The 26,513-nt window shown below is 36.5% G+C and overlaps 1 protein-coding gene across 5 annotated transcripts; it reads right to left on the bottom strand.

Annotated features, from left to right (window-relative positions):
* Positions 1-1,357: 1,357 nt before the first annotated feature.
* ppp2r5cb (protein phosphatase 2, regulatory subunit B', gamma b) lies at positions 1,358-25,910 on the bottom strand. Of its 5 annotated transcripts, XM_007230735.4 has the most exons (16): positions 25,800-25,910; positions 24,326-24,385; positions 22,025-22,187; positions 14,075-14,274; positions 9,401-9,511; positions 9,217-9,309; positions 8,980-9,110; positions 8,841-8,900; positions 8,613-8,721; positions 7,763-7,816; positions 7,300-7,470; positions 6,193-6,320; positions 5,818-5,919; positions 5,654-5,726; positions 4,165-4,281; positions 1,358-3,914 (listed from the first exon to the last, which is right to left on the bottom strand). In XM_007230735.4, the coding sequence occupies exons 1-16, from the start codon at positions 25,833-25,835 to the stop codon at positions 3,780-3,782; spliced, it is 1,743 nt and encodes a 580-aa protein (XP_007230797.2). In that variant the 5' UTR covers positions 25,836-25,910; the 3' UTR covers positions 1,358-3,779. The 5 variants fall into 5 exon arrangements, with proteins under 5 accessions (XP_007230797.2, XP_007230798.2, XP_049339024.1 ...); XM_007230736.4 differs by lacking the exon at positions 4,165-4,281; XM_049483067.1 differs by lacking the exons at positions 4,165-4,281; positions 5,654-5,726.
* Positions 25,911-26,513: the final 603 nt, after the last annotated feature.

Here is a 26,513-nt window from a genome sequence, read left to right as displayed (position 1 = left end):
ACTGTTGCACTTACACCAAAGGTCACTGTCACTACAAACTGCGTTCTCAGATCCAGCACTACACCCTTACAAACAAATGTTCCTACATAGTTGGCTAGGCATATAGGTCTAGAAAATTCTGTCAATCACAAAAATGAATTGATGTAAAACTCAGGCAGATATTTAATTGAATACAGGTGTCTTGCCACAAGAGGGCGTGAAATGGCTTCACCTGCTGCCCTATAAAAAGCCTCTTCTAAACTACTTCCGGGGAGTGCACCTCTTGGTGAGAGATTGTTGACCGCTAAGCATTCCTCTATGATTTACGTATACATTTTGACCAGTTGAAAGACTTTTCCACCATCTTAGCCATCAGCCTACATACAGCAAGGGTTTCCCAAGAAAGAATATTGCGACACTTCTTTGGCCTGCCCAGTCACCAGATTTATCATCAATCAAGCATTTATAAGATCAACTGGGATGCCAACTTCAGCAACCTTCTATGTGGGTTATGGGTATGTGCCATACAGTACCTGTCTGCCTCCATCCCCAACCATATCTTGTTCTGTATCCAGGCTAGAGGCAGCCTAATACGGTACAGGAAACACTTTAAAGCAAATTTAAAATATCATAAAATAATAGCTCTACATTATCATTGCTGACATGGGCTTGGAATACTGGACAGAATCCATTTTTACCTAGAACAGGTGAAATAGTGCCAAAGCCACTGGCTACAAAACAAGCCCAAAGCATGAACATTTCATTCATACTCACTCTGGCTCAACATAATGAGGTGTAGCACCTACAATTTATATAAAATCTACATTTTCCATGTCAAACATTTACATTCATTAAACGTTATGAAAATGTATCAGTTTATTAAAGCCTCTCTATGCCGGATCAAAGCAACTATTTAAAGAAGCCTATAGCTGCTGATTGTTGAGACAAGGTATCAGTGTTAAAGACAAACTGTTATAACTGTCTTTCCTGTTTTAAGCTTCATTTGAAAAGCATTCCTGATAACTGCAGTATAAACAGGCAGTAAGAGGAATGGTAATTATGTATAATAGTTTGTTACAATATACCTTTTTTTCTATTGTTTCAGAAAACTATGGACTCCTGCACACCTGACTGTATACATGAGACATCCAAAAGTAGATCACATTTGCCAAAATTTTGCCTTAATATAACATTGGCAGGATGTAAATTATAAACTGATTCAGTCTTGCTCTTTTCAATAAATGCCAAATGACACCACCTACTGTTGTTTCAGGGTATAAAAACAGCAACTGGATCTTGCACTGATGAAGAAATAAATTATACATTTTGTTGACAAACACAAACACACAAGTATAAGTCATTGTGTTTTCTCTCTGAATGAAAATATAAATCTCACAAGTTTTCTTTATTTACTATACATATAGATGTACACCCACTCAGCATTGGTTAAAAGCGCACACAAACACTAACGTACCACAGATCTCATGACAGACTGCTGAAATAAAACGTTCTAAATTACAAATTCATAAAAAAGTGCATCTAAAGCTAAACCTAGATATTTCTAATGCAAACATGTACAGAAGTCTGTCACATCATCCACTGTCTGTTTCCTAATAAGCTTTTATCTGTACATGAGAATTTGTACAAAAGATCTACCATTTAATAATAGATAGATAGAACATAAAAGTACATATGTACAACTATACATGAAACAAGTTAGTAGGGGCGCATATTAAAAGAACACTTTGCAAAATGTGTATTTAATTAAAATAACAGAAAAATAGCCTCCAGAGATTTTTCATTTTAAGCCATTTAATCCAGGAAAACGGTCACCAAAACAAGCTGCAGTGTGCAGAGGAAGGGATGAAACGGGCTTCAGTAGTGCTAAAATACACTACATCTTGTAAAGCACTAGTGTAAGTATGGAAACAAATTAAATGCAGTACCCTTTAAAAACAGCTGAAAATACCTGGAGGAACACATGAATTATTGGCGATTGTTATTCTTTAAGACAATAAAAAAAAAGAAAATGTAAATCACGGTAGCTCTATTTACAGTCTGCACATTCAAATTGAACATTAACAAGCTAATGCAGGCAAAACAGAACAGAACAGAAAACAAAACTTTGAAAACGTTCAAGCATTTCAAGCACTTCACACAGACATACAAGACCCCCAGACAATAAGGAGCTCCACCTCAGCTCCAGTCACTTAACAGAGAATGGAAGTTCAAACAATGGTTCAGATTGATGACTACCAAAAGAAAAATGAAAGAAAAGTCAAAAGGAAAAAGAAACTAAAGGAGAACAAACACCTCTGTTAGAACAAAAGACGAAACATGCTGGAAAAGCTTGACCTGCTGTGCCCCTATTTCAACAGTCCCCCCTCAAGTTTCATCAGGATGTGCTTTCTCTGTTGTTTGTAGAGTTACTTCTGCATCCAGGGTCATGGTTTGATCCTTTGAGCCACTATAACAGACCAGCTATACAACTTGATCCAGCAGCTCTTGGTGCACTCTTGTAATGGTAAATTGCTTAAGAAGACTTTTGGCTATTAGGTAAGCACAGTTACAACCCTCTGCGCTGACTTTTTTTTTTTATATAAGTCCTCCAACATGTAAAAGGCACTCTATGCAAGTAAAGGCTTTTGTTTTTGTTTATCTGGACGCAGGTAAAACTGGACACGCATAAAGCACAAGTCTAAAAAGCATGAAAGTATACAAACTGAGCTTCAAACACTGTGATGGGAACTTTAACATGACTTTTTTTAAAGCCTCAGTGATGCTAAGAAATGGTTTGAGGTCAAAATGTATTGCAGTTCAGAATCTATACAGTCCAAGATTGTTCGGGTAACACAGATCTTAAGAGTGCAAAACATACAACAGCAGAGGAGGAGAAGCATCAAACTATTTACCATTGTTTGAACATCCACACTCACTCTGGGTGAACATATTGCCAGCTGTAATGTGTAGAATCTAAAACTTACATAAAAAAAAATTAAATTGGCACAAAACCTACTTCTTACACAGAAATTCTCTCTTTTAGAGATTCCTCATGGACAGAAACCTCCAAAACAGGCAAGCTTGTCTGAAAAGAAAAAAGTTCCACTGCCAGTGACACTTGGCTGGCTTACAGTCCCCATTGCTGGAGAAGATAACACTCAAAACAAATGTCACACATAAAATGACACACACCACCAGTCCGTGGGTCGAAGCTGGAGGCAATAGCAGCTGTGTCCTAGCATTGAGGAAAAAACAATATTAGAGATGTACACACGCTTCCACCCAAAAACTGTGCTTCCCGTCATCAAACGAACAGAGGCTTCCGCTCAACTTAACACAATGGTCAGCAGTTGTACTGCAAGTGCTCCCTTGTCAAAAACAACCTGTTCATGTTTACCACCCTAGCACCTACATTTTAATCATGAATAATGACAACTACTGGTGAGGAGGGATTTAAAAAAAAAGCGCCAGTGCAGGCACATGTCAAGAGAGGACGGGGGGAAAAAAAAGAATATTGTGGAGAAGAAAAAAAAAACACAAAAAAGCAAAAGCACACCTGAGAAGGTCTTTATAAAAGAGAGAGAGAGAGAGAGAGAGAGAGACATGACAGATGACCAGCATAGGGGTCTGGGCAAGAGAGGGTCACTGAGGCTGTTCATGGGAGCAGAGCTGGCTGTTTTCAGGGCACACCAAGGCTGTCCTTGCTGCCGCTGCCATCAGTGCTATACTGGGGCACTTTGCACTGGGCGTGCTGTGCCTGGCCACAGGAGCCTGGGCTGTGTCTGGGCTTCTATGATCCTTTAGTGTCCATCGTGAGTGGTTATCATTTCGTCCGCCCGCCGGTGCGTTTCTAGAGCCTTTACTGTAGACATGTCCTGAGGCAGCTCCGATTTGCGGCGCATCAGGGGACGCTCTTTCCTCTGGTCCCTCTGAATCTAAAACACAAAAACATTCATGTTTGTGACTCAGCGATTAAAAAGCGTTAACAAGAAAGTAAGAATAAAAAAAGTCACAAGTCATATCATGAGATTTGCCAAAATACAGAAATAATCCTGCCCTCTAAAATACCAAATCACACATTCTGAAGCTCCAAAATAGTCATTCCTTAAACAGGCACGACCATGAGACCATATAAACAAAACCACAAAAAAAAACCCTGAATTAAAAGTACACTGGGTAAATTACCGGAGTAGCTTCCTCTTCTACTGTCTTTTTAAGCATCATGACATCATCCATCATTGTACCATCTGTTTCTATCTCCATTGGGCTGCTCAAGCTGGAGGAGTCAATATACATGAGGAACTATATAAAAAAAAAGCAAACAAAAACAAAACAGAAACAAATGAATAAAATTAACAAAATAATTATAATCCTACATTATACTAAAACAGATGGTATGTTATGAGCTTCTTCTATTTTTTATTTTAAGACTACAAAACAAAACTTTGCAAGTGTTTGTAAGTTACTAACTGAATTTAAACTTGGAGCTGGTTTACACTTTTCAGATTGATATTAAATGGAGTGTCTGCCATCTTACAGCTTCAAGAAGGAGTTTCAGAAGCTACACACACACACAAAAGTAGTGACACACCTGGTAATTCATTGTTTTTTACAAAACAAAAAGGTATCAAAAAAAAAAATCAGCTTTTTTTGGAGTAACTGTCCATTTTGTCAAGGGAAGGATTTTTGTTAGGTACAGGAACACAGTATACATTCAATAACGAAAGCATTAGTGAGGTCAGGATGTTAAATGATCACCACTCAACCTCAACCCAATAAAATTGGATGAAGCACTATCCTTCCAGTAAACACAGTTCCACTGCATTATACCTTAATGTTTTAACCCACTGCTAGCATTCTCCTTTGTATATGCTAGTGCACAGAAAACAGTACAGCCCACTTAAATATTTTGTCTGTTCTAGTTTAAATGTTAAAATCTTGTATTTGGATTGTAACCGAGTCCTACTGTTTGCTATTCCTAATAATTGACTAAAGCCTAGGCAGATAACATTGACAGAATTAACATCCCCTCTTGCGTTGGTTTCTTCTCAGGTATTTTCAAGCTCAAGAGACTCCCATTTTGCTGGTACTGTTAGGGCCCTATGAAATCTTTAATTTTAATCTTTAATTCTCTTTAAGAAATTCTGTTTTTTTTTCTCAGCATTTTCAGGAAATTCTAGGCTACCCAAATATGTCAAAGAGTAACTACAATCCAAGTCATTACATTTTTACATTAACAGCTGAAATATATTTGTGCTTTTGAACCAAAAATTGGTGGATTAGCTTATGGCTGATGTTTGATAACTGATGGATGTCACTGGCTGGTTTTATAAATAGGTTCTGTGGTTTGATGTGATATTAGGATTACGGTTTTAGTTCACTTCAGTCTTTAGGTATTGACCTCAGAAAACCGGAATGCAACTAGCAGCTCATTGCTAACTAACCGCTGTACTCAGCGGTAAGGTTTGGTGGGTGTTAGCTTGGATGCTCACTGTTTGAAATAAAGTTAGATTTTATCTAATTCTGTGCATCTGCGTTTATATATGAATTCCAATTTTGCTCTTCAATTATTTTTTTTTCACATAGCTGGCCCTTATACTGGCATTTAAAAGCTTAGTAAATGACAAGAGAAACAAACTATAGCGTCATATTAGGAACCAACTCTAGACCCCACCTGTGGGTTTGACTTAGCAAGGTTCTCTATCTTTATCCATGCTTCCTCACGCTCTTTCCATTTCATCTTCTCTCTAAAGGACAAAAGGAAAAATATAAGTTTGAGGATATGTATATACCAAAAAAAAATAATAAGGAGCTCAAATTTAAGGAACATTTTCATACTTGTTTTTCTCTGCTCTGAACTGTTGTGTGCAGTCATCAAAGAGCTTCTGATTCATCTCCATGAAGAGCTTCAGCGCATTGTATATTAACCCATGGATTGTCCTGAAGAAAATAGTTCAAGAGAAAACTTAAAAGGTTGTAATGCAACTTAACACCACCAGCACAACTTGGTTAAAAAAATAAAAAAATAAATACTAAAGTAAAACCAACAATGTGGCTTATTGACTAGGTGATTTATGACCACAGTAGCTGAACTTTCCTATATGTTCTTTAGAAATTAAGTCTACAGAGGATTCAACTAAACATTTCTGTCTTCAAAAGAATACTTTGACACCTTTCTGATGAATTACGAAGTGAAGTTAGAATCTGACTCACTTGTTCCAGTGGGTTTTGGAGTTCCGGTAAAGAGAGGGGAACATGATGGGTAAGATCTTGGCTGCATTGTCGCTGATCAGACTCATAATGTACTCATTGTTCCAGTAGTACAGAGCCCGTTCTGCAACCTGTTGTAATACAGAATTTCAAAGTCTGGCAAACAATTTGGAATGTAAATTGGGACTGTTGATCCGCAAATGGCCCTTTATAGCTAAAAAAAAAAAAAAAAAAAAAAACCTTGGTGGTCTAGGAATACACATTTAACAAAATAATTAGCTCATACAAATACTTCTTAAAACTGGCATACTGCATAACTGAACTATGCTTCAGCATAGGTCTGCAATTAACAATCCATTTTAACAATTATGTATAATTATACCACAGTTAGGTCCGACCCTGCAATGTGATTGGCTGAGAGGCATTTTATGAGTGCCATTATCAGTCGGTAATACACGGTAACCGAAGCTCTCCATGTATTAATCTCAGGTTTCTCTCCTAAAAACGTTTATTTGGGTGAGTAAAGCGCTTGTTTATTTACAGTATGCTTAGATTTCCACAATTTTGACTGAAATGGCCAATAATGCAGAGTTTACAGTGCAGCTACAGCAGAGCAGTAATGGAACTATTTTAACTCGCGGAATGTTTATAACCAAACCGATCGAATTTCTCATCCTGTTTAACTCAAAACCTTTTAATAAACAGCGATAATGGAACTGTGATACGACCGCAGCACAGCAGTGCCAATATGACACATTACAGTACTGCCTCTCGTGTATTAATGATTAATTAATTAAGCACTAACAGATTAAAATCTGAAAAGTATGTATCTAACAGTTCTATTCTCTTTGATGCAATTAGTATATAAAGTTCAATTCTGTACAACAAACCATACTTTATGATTCAGCAAACCCACATTTTCATACAAGTTCTTTAAACAAAGTGTCTGTGCGTTGCTCACAGATCTTATTCATCTCACTGATATTTTTCATTGGACATAATGGGGGTTGAAAGTGAAATGCAGAAAAAGAAAACTCTGCTAACTCATCACCTAGCATCACCTAAAGTGGTTCCCTTTATGCAACCATTTTAAAAGCAGTGTTGGCTTACCTGAAAGTGTGGACTGGAGACACATTTAGCTAACTGTCTGAAGAGTGGCTCCATTACTTTGACAAACTCAGAGGGTTCAATCACATCCAGAATCTCCTCCAGCTCATTGAGGAACATCACCTCCTTAGGACTATGGGTCTTTGGCCAGTACTTCAGAAGAGCCATTACCACCTGTAAAGAAAAAAAAGAAAAGTTATAAATAAAAAAAAAAAAAGAATGATGAGACTCACTAAAAGGTATGAAAAGCCTTAGAAATAGCTTTAGAGCTAAGCTTAGCTTAGAATGTGCTTAGAAATAAAGATGACAGGCTGCCATGTATGCAATAAAATCACATTTTACATATAATTTCAGACATACTCAAGCTTTTAAAAGACTGTACCGCAGTACAGCCATGCTTTACGGCTTATTTATAAAGTGTCAAACAGTTGGCGAGTAAAACTGTGAACAAAGAGGCAGAACATACCGGCTCAGTGAGGGTGCTGTCCTTCTCCAAAAACTGTACCACACAGTATGCCAGCTACATGAAGAAAACAAAGAGGGAAACAGTAAATGTTATGCTAACAGCAGCAGTAATGTGGGTAGACACTGTGGTGCACCAACATTATTTCTATTCTCTAGGTCCTATCATTTGGGATTTGATAACAGCAAGTACATCTAATATTAGACTACAGGTTACAGTTCTACAGCTAGGTTACAGAGGATTTTTCCTGTGCCATTTCTGCCACCAGTTAAGAGGACTATGATCAGCCAATTTTATTATCACTATTACAAATAAGAAGGACTGGATATTTACATACAAAACATATTTGATATAATAAAACTTTGGTGTAACTTTTTTAAATCCTTTAAAATCCTTTTAAATCCGCTGATTAAATAAGACAGTGAGATACTAAAAGGGAAACTCTAATAATACATATGTGAATTAATAATTGCAGTAAAACAAATTGAGTATATCTTTTGTAGACATAATTAATATGCTGGTTTATATTGCCATGTAAATAAGAACGAAGATTTTTTCTTTGTATTGAGCAGCAAAAAGCTTTAAAAGTTTATAATCTACACACAAAACATTGAACATGCACACAGTACATGTATACAGTATTCTGTTGCACTACTTTAAATCCACACGTAATTACAAATACAAAGCTACTCAGAATTTACTCAATACCCTGTATGGTACTCTCCCACACTGTGTGGGTGGTGAAGATGTTTTGTACACTACTAGTGTTGAAACACCCAAAATTCCATCATGTAAGCAAAACTAGAGCTGCTATCTGCAGACAGCACAGGCTCAGATGACACATAAATCATACCTGTGGGTGGTACACACTGAGAGACTTGACTTTATGCAAAGGCAGCAAAACTTTCAACAGGAAAATCTTGTGCTCTTCTTTTAACGGTAAGGCAAATCCATTGATTATGCTGAAAAACAAGGTGCAACATTTCTAACTAATCATCTGAAAAGATTACAAACAAATCTAAAAAAAATGATAAATGCATGGATAAAACACAGAAACACCTTTATAAAATGAGATGCATACCTTCCTAATATTTCCAGTAACTCAGCAATTCCATTATGATGTTCAGTTTCATAAATGAACCTGAAATTAGAGATAGAGAATTTAAGAGTTTGCCAGATAACAGATAACCTTTGATTTATGCCATTTTCTACAGCCTTACCTATAGAATATGTTATTAATCTGCTTCCTGATGTAGGCTCTAAGGCCCAGAAATTTCCCATAAATACGATGCAGAGTGGTCTTCAGGAAGTCTCTTTCTCGAGGGTCTTCACTGTCAAAAAGTTCTAACAGCTGAAAACAAAACATAACAAAACAAATTAGAGCTTCTATTTTTTATTTTTTTTTTAGCAAATAACTCTAGCAAAAAAATAAAATAAAATACACTGATTAACCATACCTGCATTACAAATCTCTGGTCGATGTATTTTTTGGCTATGTTTGGTTGGAAGTCTGGAGATTCTAAAAACCTCAGGAAAAATTCGTAGACCAGCTGTGAAAGGAAAGAGACAGCATATAATGAGTAAGAAATGATGTGTGAATGGGTGTTGAAAATACGAGAGCATGCTTTTATGTATATATACCTGCAGGTGTGGCCATGCAGCCTCTAACGTAGGCTCATCTTCCTCTGGGTCAAACTCTGCTCCGGTTGGATTGGACGAGGGCGGTAACGTCCTAAACATGTTGATTGCAAACTGCAAGAAAATAATTATACAATAATATGAATTCCGAGGAAATCAAAAAGAATAACACTTTTAAAACAATGCATATGAATAGAAGAGGGGCAAGTGGTAAACTACTTAGTAAAGACATTTTACACAAAGAAAATGTGAGGTTGGAATTTAAAAGCCAAAAAAAATAAAAAACTCTTATTACAATTTTTTTTTTAATTGTACCCCAATTCAGTAGGACTCAATTAGCTGGTCAGTGTCCTTTAAGTACTAATGACCAATGCTTTCACAAGCATATTATGAATTTCCTATCAAAATTGCCGAATGCATCTCCATACACAGTAAGTAATCTGCAAACAGCCTACCTGTATAAACACACCAATAACAAGAAAAAAGAAACTTTTTTTAAAATGAAAAGACCCTTAATTTTAAAGGCTTTATAAAAGGCACAGACAATTTACTTCAGTCCTGATAAGAGTTTTTAATCTTAGAATTTTGAACACTGCATGTTTACTAACTACTATGTAGGTTTGGAAAAGGGAAACTCTTAAAATGTGCAAGACTTGTGCAGTCTAGGAAGATGTACTGCAAGACCCAAAGCTTTGTCCAAAGCCAGATTCAACTCTACTACATAAACTTCAAGTGCACATTTAATAATGGTGTGCCATTTCAGACATAGTATGGCTGTATGCAGTGTTGGATGCAGCCTAGAACTAAGAACAACTGTCCACAACACATAAGAAGTTGCATATCAGTTGAAAATTTGCATACAAAATGAATCAGGATGCACCTGTAGCATATCCCATGGTGTTGAGAGACAAAGAAAACCAACAACTTTAAAACCTTAATAAATCAAGCAATGCTTGAACACGGAAGATGGAAAGCACCAAACTGTACAATACAGCGCTGTATTACTATTTTAAACTTACACTAGGTTTCAATATGCAAACATAATTCAATGTGAACAAACTTTACAAAATAAAAATAAATCAAAAAGCTTCATAAACCATCACAGAATGTAAAAAAAGCCATTCTATTCTTTAGATTGTTACTTCAGTTGTCGAATGTTAGCTTCACACCAGATAGCATGGACTGTTTTGCATGGTAAGAATGCATGGTCAAATGTAAAAGCCCCTCCCTCCCCCAAACAAGCCCAGAATAGACCCTGAGTACTTGAACATCAGTAAAACTGCTGCATCATAAAAAAAATCAATCATTAAATGCACACAACTAAAATTATATGTTGTAAAAACTGTATAAATAACAATTTCCACATGATTATAGTTATAGATTATAGACTTCACAGCATGAAATGGCCACTGCATTAAATGCCAATATTTATCCTTAAGAGGATGTGTTAATGTTTCAGCCGTCTTTTTAAATATATAATGAAATCTATTTAAGGGGAACCTCTTTCTCTCTGCAAAAGTGCATTACATTCTTTTTCTGCATGCACTTCAAATGAAAAATCTCTTCCTGCTTGATGTCCCAGTTCTGTTGCAAGTGGCTGCTTGTATAACATGGATGAGACATTCTTCTGAATGATAAACAGACGTTTGTGTAAGAATCCAAAACTCAACAAGACTTTTGTTTGTGAAAAAGCTCTCAAGGCTTGACTCCATGTTATAATTAGGCTAATCTTATCTGCATGATTAAGCACATAAAATAACTGCATACACAGCATATATATATATATATATATATATATATATATATATATATATATATATATATATATATATATATATATATATATATATTAATACACACATACACACACACATTCTAACAGAATAACTGCACATGAACTGACTTTTTTATCTGCACAAACATTAAAATTATTATTTTTTTACTTTATGAATTTCTATTTGACTCTACAAAACAACCCCCCAATCATCATGTGACATTTCGGAAAAGTTTGGGTTAATTTTATTACTATACACTTTACAGACAAAGTAAGCCCATTATCTCAGCATCTAATAACTGGCTTGTGTTGAACCACAATAAACCTTAATTACTGTCTGGTCTGACAAAGACAACAGTGTACCCACAAAGAAAATAAACAGAAGATTGCACTCTTCAGGGTTCAGGCTCATCTCTACACTTTGATGATAAAAGCAGAGAACTTCAAAGTGTCTATGTTCTTAAGGGAATGGGATGAGGGAACTCTAGGGTAAGAGTATATTATCATGCTGATTTTGCTGGGCTTTGCATTTTTTATTCTCCTGCACTGATCAAATATGAGCAGAATCAGAAGAATGAGTCAATTTGCACTTTTGATCAGCAGTGCTTTCCTGCTGAACAAGAAGCGCAGTCTTTGATAAAAATCAAAGGGATATATTCACCACCGAAATGGCTAGCATTGGCATTATGAAGCTTTGGCTAGGTACACTAAAACACTCCAGCTAAACGAAAAGCCCTTGGCCAAACAAAAAATAAAGGCTCCATAAAAGGAAAGGTAAGAAAAGATTTGAATCATGGTTCACTGCCAATACACTGGCTCCAGTTTTTAATATCCCCTTTTTAGGGGCCTGGAGGGCCACAGTCCAGCACAGAGTCCAGAACTCCCTCCTTAAACGCACCTATTAGAAAGTGAGATGTACCAAGGAAGCCAGAGCAGGGAAATCATAAAAAAAAACTGCCCTACGTAGGCATGTAACATTAATTACATTATTGACTTATAAAATATACAGATGTGACCTGCTAACCTCCATATTACCATTTTTTTTTCTTAAAATGGAGAGCCTATTAAATGCCATACAAAAAGCAACTAATTTGGGGCCTGTTTTAACAACAGAATATATATTATTCTAGTATGATTTTATAACAATATGTCCGTGGCATAAACTGATGTTAAAATTACAATAAAGTTTCTGGAACAAAAGTCATCATGATTGGCCTAGCCCTAAGTATTAACGGAAACAAAAGACAATCAATAAAACATACAAAAAGCAATCATTAGAAAAGGCAATTTGGAAAATGTGCTCAATCCACCAAGTATTTAGATCCTTTATTATGACACTTGCAAGTTAGCTCTGGGGCATCTGACTTCAAGTCCACAAATGTTTTCACAAATTGATTGGATTTCAACTGTGCCAAACAGAATTTGATTAACATAATAAAAAAGCCACAGACCTGTAGCAATTGTATGCGGTTTGGTAGGATGACATTTACTCTTAAAGGAATGGTCTAACAACCATCTACTTTTAAATCACAGTATACCAAACAACAGTTTACTGCTGGAACACTACTACCTATACAGGCCATTGTACCAGAAACGTTATATGTCCTTCACTTTTTAAAGTGAATAAGAACATTTTGTGAACTGTTTTGTAATGAAATGTATAATTCACATACATTTACAAAATACACTGAATTCATATTATTTTGTTTATTGCGTGTAATACACATTTTATATCAGCTTTTTTGCTGTAATAGAATAGTCTAAATATGCGCTTACTGCCCAATACCATTTAGCAGGATGTTGCTTGTATTTCTTATTGGAATTACAAGACCATAGTCAGAAACATTCAGGGAATTTAGATCAATAAATATTTTAGCAATGCAATGTGTATAAAAACATACTTTATTTAAGCATAAAAAACACGCTGATATTGCACAGATTGCACATTTCTCAAAGATTAACATAAAACCACAGAGATTTTCCTCCTGTTCTTTTTGATCTGACCATCCGGCCTATTTGAGCAATCACGTACAAAGGGCCTTGGTCAGACAGGTAACCAAAAACTGAACTATCTGGTCACAACTCTCAACAGCATGTATGGAGGAAACCAAAAACTGGGCATCACCTCATTAATCTCATCCCTGCAGCCACGCTCCTTGGTGGCATCACTACTGCCTGACAATGTTCATCAGTGAGACCAGTCAGGACACAGAAAACCCAGACATACAGAGCCATCCTTAGTAAAAACCTTCTCCAGAGTGCTCAGAACATGAAAGTTTACATTTAACAAGACAGTGGCCAGTAAAGATAACCTAGTTCAGCTTTAACAATTCTGCCTAGAAAAATTGAAGAAACTTTCAAACACACTGACAAGCTTGTCAGGATAATTTCAAAGTACACTTGAGGTGGTCATTGGTGCTTTAACTAATTACTACGCTAAGGGATTAAATACATTTATATTTTATAAGACATTTACAAAACACTCCATTTTTTATTTATTTCTCTATTCTGTATTATGTATGTACTATGTAGCACCAAAATATGCTTTCTGCTGAAACAAGGCAAAGAACAACACTGAGCAATTTTGACACAAATTTTCAGGGCCAGTTCACAGAGGTTCACAAATGGAAATCCTATTGGACTTGAGCACTACACTGCACGTTATTGATTTTCTGAGAGTCTGTCCTACTTCTTTGCATTTTCTGACATGATCAGTGTCTACAATTTATGGGAACAGTCCTGTGCAAATGTATATGTATGGAACAATGTGGAACACCACTGCACCACTCCATTATTACAGAATTTACAGCTGAGTAGAGAATGCGAAATTAGATTTCCAACACAAAGTAAAAACATAATCCTTTACATGCTTACTGTACTGCAGAAGATGGTAATTCACTCACCATGTGTACCACCTCTGGGTAGATTGGCTCAGTGATGACATTTCTGTTGTGCGTAATGTATTCCACCATCTCACTCAGCGCTGCCCGTTTCACCTCCTTCCATTTCAGGTCACTCAGCGGGTCGGATACAAAGTCAAAGAGCACACAGCACTGGCGCAACTTCTGCACAAACAGCTTCTCCTGCTCCGCGGGGGGCACATCTACAGTAAGGGGGAAATAAATCATAAAATGAAAATGTATTTTAACCTTTTTTCTATGTTCACGAAGTAATAGTCAGATTATACTATACATGTTCAAATCGCCTTTAGACAAAAAGCTTCTAATAATCCTAATAATGCCAGAAATAAGGCTTTAGGGCAAAGGTATTATGCCAATACTCATGTTCAGCCTACAAGCAGAGAGTTTGCACAATGTGGAATTCACTGTACTTGTCGAACAGAATTATTTGCAGATGTACAATCTCTTTGTTTTACTTCGCACTGGCCAGAAAAGGTCATGCGACTCTCACAGGCTGGGTTAGACATTCACACTTCTGACATGAAAGTGGGTGTGGGTGAATGTGTTCCGCTCAGTGATTGGAGAGGCAAATATTATCTTTCTATATATATATATATATATATATATATATATATATATATATATATATATATATATATATATATATATATATATATATATATATATGAGAGAGAGAAAGATAATATTTGCCACTGTATACAGCTCTGGAAAAAAATAAAGAGTTGCTTTGATTTTACCAAACTGAAAACCTCTGGAATATAATCAAGAAGAAGGTGGATGATCACAAGCCATCAAACCATAGTTTGGCAAAAGTCATCCAAAAGCAGTGTGCAAGACTGGTGGAGAAGAGCATACCAAGATGCATGAAAAATGTGATTAGAAAACAGGGTTATTCTGCCAAATATTGGTTTCTGAACACTTAAATGTTAATGAATATGAACTTGTTTTCTTCGCATTATTTGAGGTCTGAAAGATCTGCATCTTTTTTATTTCAGACATTTCTCATTTTATGCAAATAAATGCTCTTAATGACAATATTTTTATTTGGAACTTGGGAGAAATGCTGTCCATAGTTTGTAGAATAAAACAACAATGTTTATTATACACAAACATATAGATACAAGTAGCAAAATCAGAGAAACAGATTTAGAAACTAAAGTAATGAAAAGTGGCTTTATTTGTTTACCCAAGAAGTCAACACAGGAACCTAAGCACTATAGCTTGACTTTCTGAAAAAGCTTCTCTGGGTTCAGTCTAGCTTCTGTCACATACCTGTAATTTGCCATTAACAATAATGTAGTACAGTGTAAGCGTTATTTTGCTTTTAAAATAACATGATCACAAATGCAAATGCAGTAACTGGCTTTAAATGTCGAATCTCATCAGGAATCTGCTTGCTGATCAGTCTGCTACTCCAGTTTTGGCCAATCCTGCTCCACTAAGACATCAATCATCTTGATCATTCATGAGAAGCATTACTACTGTGTATTAAAAACATCCAGAGTTCCACGTCCCTTATTCTTTTCAAATGCAACACAAAGTTATCCAGCTCCTGTGTGTTTTGTGTACAAGAATAGAATGTGTTATTTTTTTAATGCAGAGCTTAACCAAAATTCAAGCTTCATCCTGCAAAGCTAAATCATTTTTAAACAAGACAAAGCTTTCAACAAAGTTTGTGTGCAACAGGTAACGTATTAAAGGAAGTCCAGCTGCATGCACAACAGTATAATATAACTGTCCTGTGTGAGATGTTTTATAATCCCTGCCTTCTGTGTTTTATTGCCCTCTTTACTTGTGCTACTAAATATTTAAAAGTTTTGTTAGCCAACCAACAAAATGCCGCCAGCCACCTTTATTTAGCTAGGTTTATTAATAAAGCACATTTTTTGTACAGAAGAGAAGAAAAAAAAATAAATACACAGTATAGTACAATAAATGAAATAAAATTAGAGTAATTAAAAACTTAAAAGATCTTATATATTAAATTGATTATAGTTAACTAATTAAATTTAAACCAGACTTGGTTCAGAATTTTGATCTTTAAATATTCATAAAGTCAAAACATACAATGTAGTAACTGCTTGTCCATTCATATACCGGGGGTTACATTCTAGTTCCTGAAAAAAGGAGCCTAAATTGTTGTACAATCTGACTCACATTTACACAGACATGAATGACATTGTTTTGCACATTTTTCCACTAACATACAAAAGTGTAGGACATTTAATACAACAAGTAACTTTATTGGTAGCCCTATTTGTAAGATAAAAATATACTGAAGGGACTCATCAAACACCTGACTGTCTTTCTGACTGTTTTGGAAGAAGTTAATAAGCACTACACTATACTGACTGGTCATTAAAACCCTGCACTATGTATTTTAACCCATTTAAAGTTGAAGCCTCTGTTTTCAACACCTTTTCCTTTTTTGAAAAAGAAAAAAAAACCTACAAGGGATAGTCTCTCCACACACACACACACACACACACACACACACACACACACACACACACACACACACACACACACACACACACACACACTTCCCCAAGCTGTGACCTCACTTCCTTTGACATAGGCAGTCTCAGTGGGGGATGGGAGAGGCAGAAGACAGTAAAACAGCTCCTACCCCCAACAGCACCTCCTTGCTCACACTTTCAGCCGTGCTACAACTGAGGCTTCCTCGTTTGTTTATTTGAAACATGCGCTGCACTCTCAGCCTCTCTCACACACACACACGTATGCAGTATCTAACAGACAGACACACCTGGCTTTTTCCTTACAGACCGGTTATAACGAAGTACATTATCTTCAGCCTACAACAAAATGAAATCCTCTCCACTACAGCAAACACAGAAGGAGCATAGCAACATTCTTAGCTCTTCCTCCCCACCCTCTACCCCCTTCACGGACAATGAAACAGCACAGCTCACCTCTAAAGTGCATGAGGGCCACGGGCTGGAAAGGCCCGTTTGAGCTTTGAGCGTCCAGAACCATCCTGCTCTCCTCTTTAGAGCATGTTAACATCTATCTGTCCACAGCGGCGGGAGAGGGCTGCTCAGCTAAGACGAAGACCGAGCCTCCATTTCAGCACCAGCACTCTCAGCAGAAAATGAAGCCCCGCTGCCGCTAGAGGGAATCAGCTAGCCAGTGATGTCATTCACCAAACGGACACCAGCCATTGGCTGAGCACAGACATGTGACTTGGCCATAGGCCTGCCAGCTGAAAACGCATGCTATTGGCTGTCTAGTTTAAAACAGGGTTGAACGTATGCTATGACTGGGGTTTATTAATAAATAAATAAATAATAATAAAAAAAAAACATTAAAAAATATATTTAAAGAAAGCAGAACAGGCAATCCACTATACTCTTCCACAGTTATACTCTCAGGTAAAAAAAAAAAAAAAAAAAAAAAAAAAAAAAAAAAAACTCTCATTTTAGTAAGAATTGTGCTGGACATTTAGGCAAAAAATAATAATAAAAATGGATGCATATGCCAGTATCTAATATTTTCCATGTACATCTCATTTTCCACTTTGACATACTTGGTCATTTGTTCCTGATTTGGGTTAGCTCTTCACATGTTGTCCAAATTGCTTCTGTCATATAGCGTTGAATAGAGATGAATAGAAAATTGCTAATGTGGAAAATAGTTATCTTATAGCACCATTTTGAGAGGGAAAAATAATTACACTTTAAAATATTGTAAAAAATAAATATATGTATTATATGTATATTTATTTATTTTTGGTATGATTGATTTTTCGGTCATTTTGGCAGAAGGGGGTGGGATGGGGTGTCAACATCCTATACTTACAAATGCATTACATTACATTACATTTGGCAGACGCTTTTGTCCAAAGCGACTTACAATAGGGGTGGGCAATATTATATGGTATATAATATATCATGACACAGAAATATCATGATATTAAAAATCCATATTGTGATAATAGGGCTGTTCTGTCTTAAAAAAGTCTATTATTTACTGTGAAGCTTTAGGTGTATTTATTGTATAATTGTTTTAGTTTGCAGTTTATATGCATGCACTAAATATTCTGCAATATTATTTGCTGCATGATATTATTTTATGCTATATTATTTATTTTGCCACATTATGATTATTCTGTTATACTATTATACTATACTCCTGAAATGAACAAATTATTTTAGTTTTCCTATATCGCCAAGTATATCGTTATCGCAAAAATACCCTGAAATATTGTGATATTATTTTAGAGCCATATTGCCCACCCCTAACTTACAATAGTGAGGTACAAAAGTAGTAATTGCAAAATCCAATCACATGCTCACAGCACTCCAAAATCTACTAGTAACTTTTTCCCTGGATAGCAAAAATAAGCAATGTCCCAATATTTTTATTTGATATAGTGTATAGAACGTCAAATGAATGACAGCATGATGGGGTTTAATAATTTGATAGGCTTCAGCTGCAATTTAGGTTGAAAAACCAACACCACACACACACAAACACCTTTTAGCTAGTGATGATGTTGCAGTCAGTAAACTGATAATGTTTTCACACATGTGAAGAGAAATACCTCAACACATTTACCGCTAATTGTAGAAGAGAGAGGAGAAAAAATATATATTTTTTTGCTACTGGGCCACTGTGACATAATTTCCCCACATGTACAATAAACAGGCAACCACACTGAAAAGTTAAGTGCTGACAGGAAACCACATATCAGCTTGCACTCAGAAGCGAGCCTGCAGCTGCCATACGCCACCTCATCAGAGCAGAGACACAGGTAATGCTGTGCAAGAAGAGGAAGACACCCGCTTTCTGCTACTGAGTGACAAAGTAATTTAGGCCACATCACAGCCTGGAAGGTTGGTTTCAGATGTATTTGTAAGAAGACAGCCTCCTTTATTAAGAGTGAAGTCTAAAACATTAAAGAAAGATTTGCTTATTTAAGTGGGACAACTCTGTTTACAGTCATTACTTATCTGGCCTGTTGAAGAAATAGAGCTGCCACATTACAAGCAGTTTTCTTTTCTTGAGAGCAGTTTTCCAAACTGTAAGAGCAATATACTACTGCAGTTCTAAAGGATAACCCAACTTAAAGAAGCAAAAGTACCGGTAGGTGTTTGTACAATGATAAAGAACATGGCTTCTTCAACAGCCAGCATTCAACAAGTTGACTTGTAGCACAGCCCATTCCACTCTGTCTGACGCACACACTGACTGGAGTGGACTAAAAACAGCACTGAGAGAGTCATTGATCTGCATTAAAGCATATGACCTGAACATAATGTTTCAGAGAGTGTGTGTGCGAGAGAGAGAGGACACTGCAATCTGGGGTCGTGTATTAAAAGAGACTCATGTCCACAGGGCCCCCCTCATAAAAGGCTTATCTGTGCTGTAGCCCGTTTTAAAGGAGCTCCTGTTGTTCTAATACTTCACTACGGGCATTAACTGCTCCTGTGATAATTTTGCTTTGTTTATAGGCACATTCAGTACCAAAACAGAACAGACTTAACAGTCTATCAAACTGTACTTACTAACACCCCAACAATAAAGCCGACCATATAAGTATATACCGAGCATTTGAATCACATTTCCTTTGGTTGAACTGCATACAGTTAACTGCAGTTAAACTTTAAATCCAAGCAAACAAAAAATATAAGTGAAAATAAATAATGAAACTTTAGGAGTGTAAAAAAAAAAAAAAAAGTCAGCAAAAGCATAACTCACATACAGTTTTTCCACTCTGAACACTTCATGCCTGGGCCACACTGCAGGATATTTAGGCAGTTTCTCACCTCTTAAACTGAAGGGCTTGTGATACAAGGCTAGAATTAAATCATTGTTTTCTCAGATCATCTTTTGGTGTGGGGTATAAATAACCCCTCACAGATGCTTGCAGTCCAGCTGTGGCCTCGGTCATCTCAAAACTTTAAATGTTTTACCAATAATGATTTTTTATGACCGTTTTTTTTTTAATAATCAAACTGCAAATACATAAGAACAAACATAATTGAGATTGGCATAAACTAAGGACTCGCAGTGTGTATGAGGCACAAGTTAAGGACATTTGCTATCAGGACAAAGCACATCTTCACCACTAGAGGGAAGCATCTTAAGATGTGGTCTGGTCCAATGGTCAATCAAACTAATTTGTTTTTTTAGTTTGACTCTGTAAAACTAAGTTTTACAGAGTCAACAAGGCATGCTCTTCTAGCTGTCTTGGCATCAGCACAGCCAGAAACATAAGGACCAGAGAATTAAAGTTATCTCAGGATTAGCCCTAAATATAGCCACTTGGAACAAATCCAGGACAACATCTCATCCACTTATGTCTATGTTCGTTTCCATTATTTTAGATTGCATAAATGAGTTTCAAGTCCCCTTACATACATTATCTCACAAAACTGAGTGCACCCCTCACATTTTTGTAAATATTTTATTATACATTTTCAAGGGACACTTTGATATGACAAAAAAATAAATAAATAATTTATAAAAAATGTAAGGGGTGTACTCATTTGTGAGGTACTGAATCCCTTCAGCATAACCAAAAAACAAACAAACAAAGAATAAAAAAATACTATCTTCCTTTTAGTATTAGCCTTTAACTGTTCCAAACTGTTTTTTGTTCTGCTTAATTCAAACACATTAACTCTTTGTCCAACATACTTTGTAAACATGTACAAGACACTCTAATCACCTTAGAAAACCCTCGAGAGTGTTTGGTAAGACTCTGTTTGAAATATGTCATAGGTATGATTTCAGAGCAATATGCAAGTATACAGTCTACTGCATCATAATCATAGTGTTACTAAATATTGTGCAGAAATATTAATATTCCACCATTTAGAGTTCAATACAAATCAAAAACTATTAATTGAAAATGCATTAATTGAATTCTGGAAGTGTTTAATATTTACGTGCTGCTAGCATACTATGATTTCTTAATTTTACTGCACCTCTAACCCAGATAGACAGATAAACATCAGATATATCTGTAATACTAATTATAATAATAGCACCAAATTATTCTAAAAGAAATTTCTAGATTTTATATGCAATTGTTTGTGTCCATATTTAACAGGTCACAGATTAATAGCCTATAACAAAGAATAGTACATTTTTGTAAATTTACTTTTATCTCATTATACCATATGCACTTTTATTCTAAAATGAGGGTCGCATTGTCAAATTTCAAATTTAGTTAAGCCTGAATAAACCATATTTTAAACCTGAGTTATTACATTACTTAGTAAGCATCTTTGTTACAATGTTCCATTTAGCTGTGTTCTTGATTTATAGATTTACTGCTTAGCTTTTTTTAAAGCTAAGACATGTACACAAGCTTGGTTTGGAACATCTCGTTCACTGAACAGATCTAGAGGCATGCTCACATTAATATAGGGATTTCAGCAGCTCTGATAGGAACAATATGCAGTAAGCCTGCATAGTCAAACCTCAGCTGTCCTTTGTTGATGCTGCAGAGAAGGCTATCTGCAGCCAGACTTCAGCCTGCAGCAGTATGCTTTCTGAAATCTTTGATCAACAGAGGGGTATACCATAAAACAAGATTTAGCAGTAAGTCAGATAACTTAAGCCCAAAATCAAGTTGGCACAGTATAAAATGATCTGAGGAACACTGACTAATATTAACTAACTGATTAACTAATTGATATTAGGCTAACTGAGAAAACTGCTTCGTGTTGAACCCCTCAGGTCATCAAACACAAAAATACATGTATTAAACTTTCTGACATACCATTAAAACAAGTTTTCATTCATAAAGAAATACCACACTGCAAATATAAGTATATTATTAGTTAAATGCTCTATTTTAAATCTATCATGTGCGGTAAGCAGTGTGAGTGGGTTGTTTTCACTGGTTGCCTGCCTGCATGATTCATTTATGTAGATCCACATAAACCTATTGAGCTTTACCTTTGAATGCAGGCAGTTTCTGGAGCTCCCTGTTATTGCTGAGGCTAAAGCGAGAGGAGCTTTGTCTCTTTTCCTTTTTGACAGGGGCTTGGGATCCAGACTGCTTCCCCTTCAGCAGCTGCGTGGTGGGTGGCACACTATTGCTTCCTTTCCTGTTTGATCCCTGATGGGAGGAAAGGAAGAGAAGAAAAAGAGAGATCAAGTTGTTTTTTATTGTCCATTTTTTAGCTTTTTATGCCCTGTGTCTTCTAAAAACACTATTCAAACTGCGTGCAACTGAACGCCTCTGTCAGTAATGGGTGCATCTCAGCTGCACACAAGTAAGTATAAAGAGACTGAATATTTTGACGTCATAATGAAAGTCGTTAAAACTACATAAGCAGAAATCTATGGGTTGCATGATTCAGCCATAGGCATGCATAGCTCAGATAAAGAAAAAAACATTCCTGTGCAGTGGTGGCCAAAAGCCCATTAACACTAACTCTTGGCCCACACATCGACTGCCCACTGCTCTAGACGTGTATTTACTGTTTCTGTGTGTGCATATGTTCACTGCATGGATGGGTTAAATGCAGAGTTCAAATTCCATCTGTGTCCAACATTGGTAATGCAGGCTATTAAAAATTACCTTCAAGTAATGAATCAATTAAAAAACCAAGCACCCACAATAGCAGTTATCTTTGCAATTGAGACATTTGAATCATATGTGCTAGGATGAGGGTGGACGTCAGGTATAGCCAAAAGGTCCTTCAGCAGCCAAGTTTCCTTTACTTGAACCTGAAGATGTTGCTGTTTGAAATATATAATTTAAACTTGCACACTCTCAAATGATACTTGAATTTAGCATACAAAGTATAACTTAAGTACTTTCTGGATCTGAACCTCAGACCACTTGTAATACAGAAGAAAATGTCCGAATTGACCTTAGAGACTCACCTGAAAAAAACCTGCTCGGTCCTAGAACAAGATTCTCCATACATAAATAAAAATAGATTTATTTTAACTGAATTTGGATATTGGTGATTGGCAGGATTTATAGTCCAAAGCATATCAAAATTATCTGTCAAACATGGCTATTTCTCCTTTATGGGGGGTTCTCTGTGATTTTATTCCCATTCAGAATGACCATGTTTCTCTTAGACGTGCGCTGAGAAAATTACAGGCTAAATTATCTACATGCACATCTCTGAATCACACACCTCGCATTCAATAAAATAGCTATTTGTCCACTGCCACGCACCGTAATTACACTTTGGGAGCGTGTTTCCACCAAAATCCACGTAAACACAACAGCGAGCAGAAATGGAAGAACTACTGAACGTGATATCATGTGACTGAGAAATCCAAAAAAAAAAAATCCCTGGTTCTCCTGATTTTTCAGTTGCAGTCAGGATGCAAGAGTTTTATCACTGAGTAGAAGAGTGAAATAGTTTTTCATAGACGTCCCCCTGAGAAACGAATCCTGTCCGGATAAAGCTTTAGCCGAATACAAAATAGGTTAAAAAAAATTCCTCCATAATCAAACTGTGAACACTTGAGGATTTGAGGACATTACTAAAAAGGATCTTCGTTTGAAAATTGCTGCAATTGGACCATTTAATGCACACATTGCACTTTTAATTAAAATTATAATTATCTTCTCTTAATATTTTTACTTTTCCGTTGTTTTGCTATTCCTGAATGTAATTGCAGCAGTTATAGTACATTCAAAGTTGCCACTTGCTTTCATTTTTTTTCATTACATTTATCTAAAGAAAATAATAAAAAACTAAAAATCTGAAGTGTGCCAAAAAAAAAAAATAGTAAAAACAAAAACAGAAAAATTAAAACGGAAAGTCATAGGGCCCTAACATCTTTTGATGGACACCTTCAGCCTGACAGTGAACCATGTCAGAAAGCAGAAGTAAAATTGGTTTTATGAACATGACAAAGAGTTCAGAGTTCAGATCTCTGCCCAGCAGGACACATTTGGGATGTGGGAACTGTAACACAATTATGTCAATGTAGACCAGAATCACACAAGAGTGTTTCTAACATCTTGTGGAATCAGTGGGTACCATAAAGATCTGAAACCGTTTTTGAGAAGAAAGGGAGGACCTGCACAGTGTTACAGGATCGTTTCTAATAAATCACTTGTTCTGGTCAAGTATACACACAGATAGCGTTAGACAGTATAGACTGGAGTATATAGACAGTTAAGTGACATGACATTGACCAGTGCTAATCGGAATCACTAGCTTTATCTGTATAAATCACTGTTTAGTTAAAAATGTGTCAAATATTATATTAAGAGAACTTTACCTCATGATCCGAGTTTTCCTGTCCTGCAGTTTTGCCGACTTTGCCAGACTTCGGCGACTCCTAAACACACAAATATGTTAAGAGTCTTTCCCAATATACTCAAATAAAGTTTTAGAAAAGACACAAAACTACATATTTTGATCAACTGTATGCAAACCAGAACAGTAAAGTAAATTATACAACCATAACAGAGATAAAGGGGAGGTAACCTTAGCTATTTAGTTACAGCAACGATACTCGGCTGCTGTCGCTATGAAGTAGCGGTGGGTAACCCAGGTCCAGAATGTAAAAATCCATCCCAGGGTTTTGTACCAATTGCATGAGCTGCTCAAGGCAGCAGAGCCGCCCTGGCAGTTGGTACAAAACCCTGGGATGGATTTTTACTTTCTGGACCTGGGTCAGCCACCTCCTATGAAGCTAGTAATAATAGCATAGCCGAAAATGTAGTTATGGTAAAAACATAATTTTAAGTAGCTAAAGTAGCTATCCATCTATCTAAACTAGCCATACAGCCTCAACTGTACAGGTAACATAGTTAACTAGCTAGACAACCCTGCAGAAATGGTGCAAATGTCTAATTTTAACAACAGCTACACAGGCTAGCCAAGCTGTTCCGCATCAGAGGACTACAGCTAGCCAACAACCGACTTAGCTATAGCTAGCTAACCTAGCTAGCTGATTTAACCCCACAATAGGCTTTATAAAACATTGTATTAAATTGTTTCATTTTTTAATTTGGAATCTCACGATGTACATTAACCCCTAGCCAACCGCCCAGTTCGTTCAGAAAACCTATAAAGTGCAGAAGTGTAGCTATAAGTTTAGACTTGGCGTTAGCAGGTGTTCTGTCGAGTTATGCTACTCATCGATATGTGCTTCTTTACGGCACTGCGCATGCGCTGACCTACATATATTTTTTATTGTTTTCATGTTTTTCATGATAACTGCTTGTTTTTTTAGAAGCATTAAATAATCCGCTTAAATTATAAAAAAAACGTGAATAGTAGTTAAAAATAGTAATAAACTATAAACATACAAAAAAACTAATTAAGTTATATGACCTTAACTTCTTCACTTTTCACTTTACCAGAAAACGTTACAGTGATTGAGCCTATCCACATATCCTACCTAGTCTCCTGCTGGGAGTATTTTCTAATAAGGTTTTTTTGTACTTTTTATCTTTTTTAATACATTAAATACTAACGTTACTATGGTAGCACGGTTTGACAATGTAACACAACTCGACACAACACCGGTGCTAGAGCTACCATTAGCGTTAGCATTAGCGCTAGCACTAGCTAGAGCTACGCCCCGCCGTCCTGTGAAGATGAAGGAAGCCCACTCACTCAGTGGGCAGTGTTTGGGTGTTTGGGGGCTGTTGTTGGTTTGCTGACTCACTCGTCTAAGAAACGTTTACCACGAATCGACACCGAGCGCTCAGACCTGAAGAGAAAACGCGGAGAAGATAACTTACCTTGTCTTTCTTGGTTTTGTTCGGCATCGCACTCATGAGTCCAACCGACCCTACCCTACAGACTGAGACTCGCTCCGTGACAGCAGAGAGCCAGCCGCTCGTCTTCCCTCATATCTGATAGGCTGCTGATAGCCAGCTCGCTCGCTCTCACTGTCAGTGTCACACAGCTCTGTCCCTCGCCTGGCTGGAAGGTGGACTACTACTACTGATCTAGCTTGTTTCTTTAGATTGGTGAAGTTACTCAACTCAAAACATAGAGCTGGTTTAGTTAAGCTGAGTTAGAAAAGGAGGTCCAAGTACTGCAAGTGCGCTTTTACTCTTATATCTGGACCAGTGTTCACACACATCCCCTCAGAATAGGAGAAAGGCCTAAAACCACACCACTCACTGCCTAACTCTGTACAAATTATAATTATTTATATACTGTAGCTACTAGCATTTTAATATATGATTGAAAATTAGCACTATGGAAGTGTTCTTCAGTTAAGAATAACTTTATCAGAAAACAATATCTAGTTTGTAGAAGCAATCCTAGATTTTAGCTTACACCATAACATTACCTGCACTAACCCAGTATTTATGAAACTACTCAGAGCAGCAGCCCTGCTTTAGGGTCTGTTAATGGCTGTGAATTAATCATTAATTAGAAATTAATCAACCTGCAAACACATTATAATCTGATTTATGCGAATACATTGCCTAGCAACTACCTAG

The sequence above is a fragment of the Astyanax mexicanus genome, chromosome 1, assembly GCF_023375975.1.
Source record: "Astyanax mexicanus isolate ESR-SI-001 chromosome 1, AstMex3_surface, whole genome shotgun sequence".
Classification (NCBI taxonomy): domain Eukaryota; kingdom Metazoa; phylum Chordata; class Actinopteri; order Characiformes; family Acestrorhamphidae; genus Astyanax; species Astyanax mexicanus.
The sequence above is the reverse complement of the archived record's forward strand: the minus strand, read 5'-3'. Positions and strand labels throughout refer to the sequence as shown.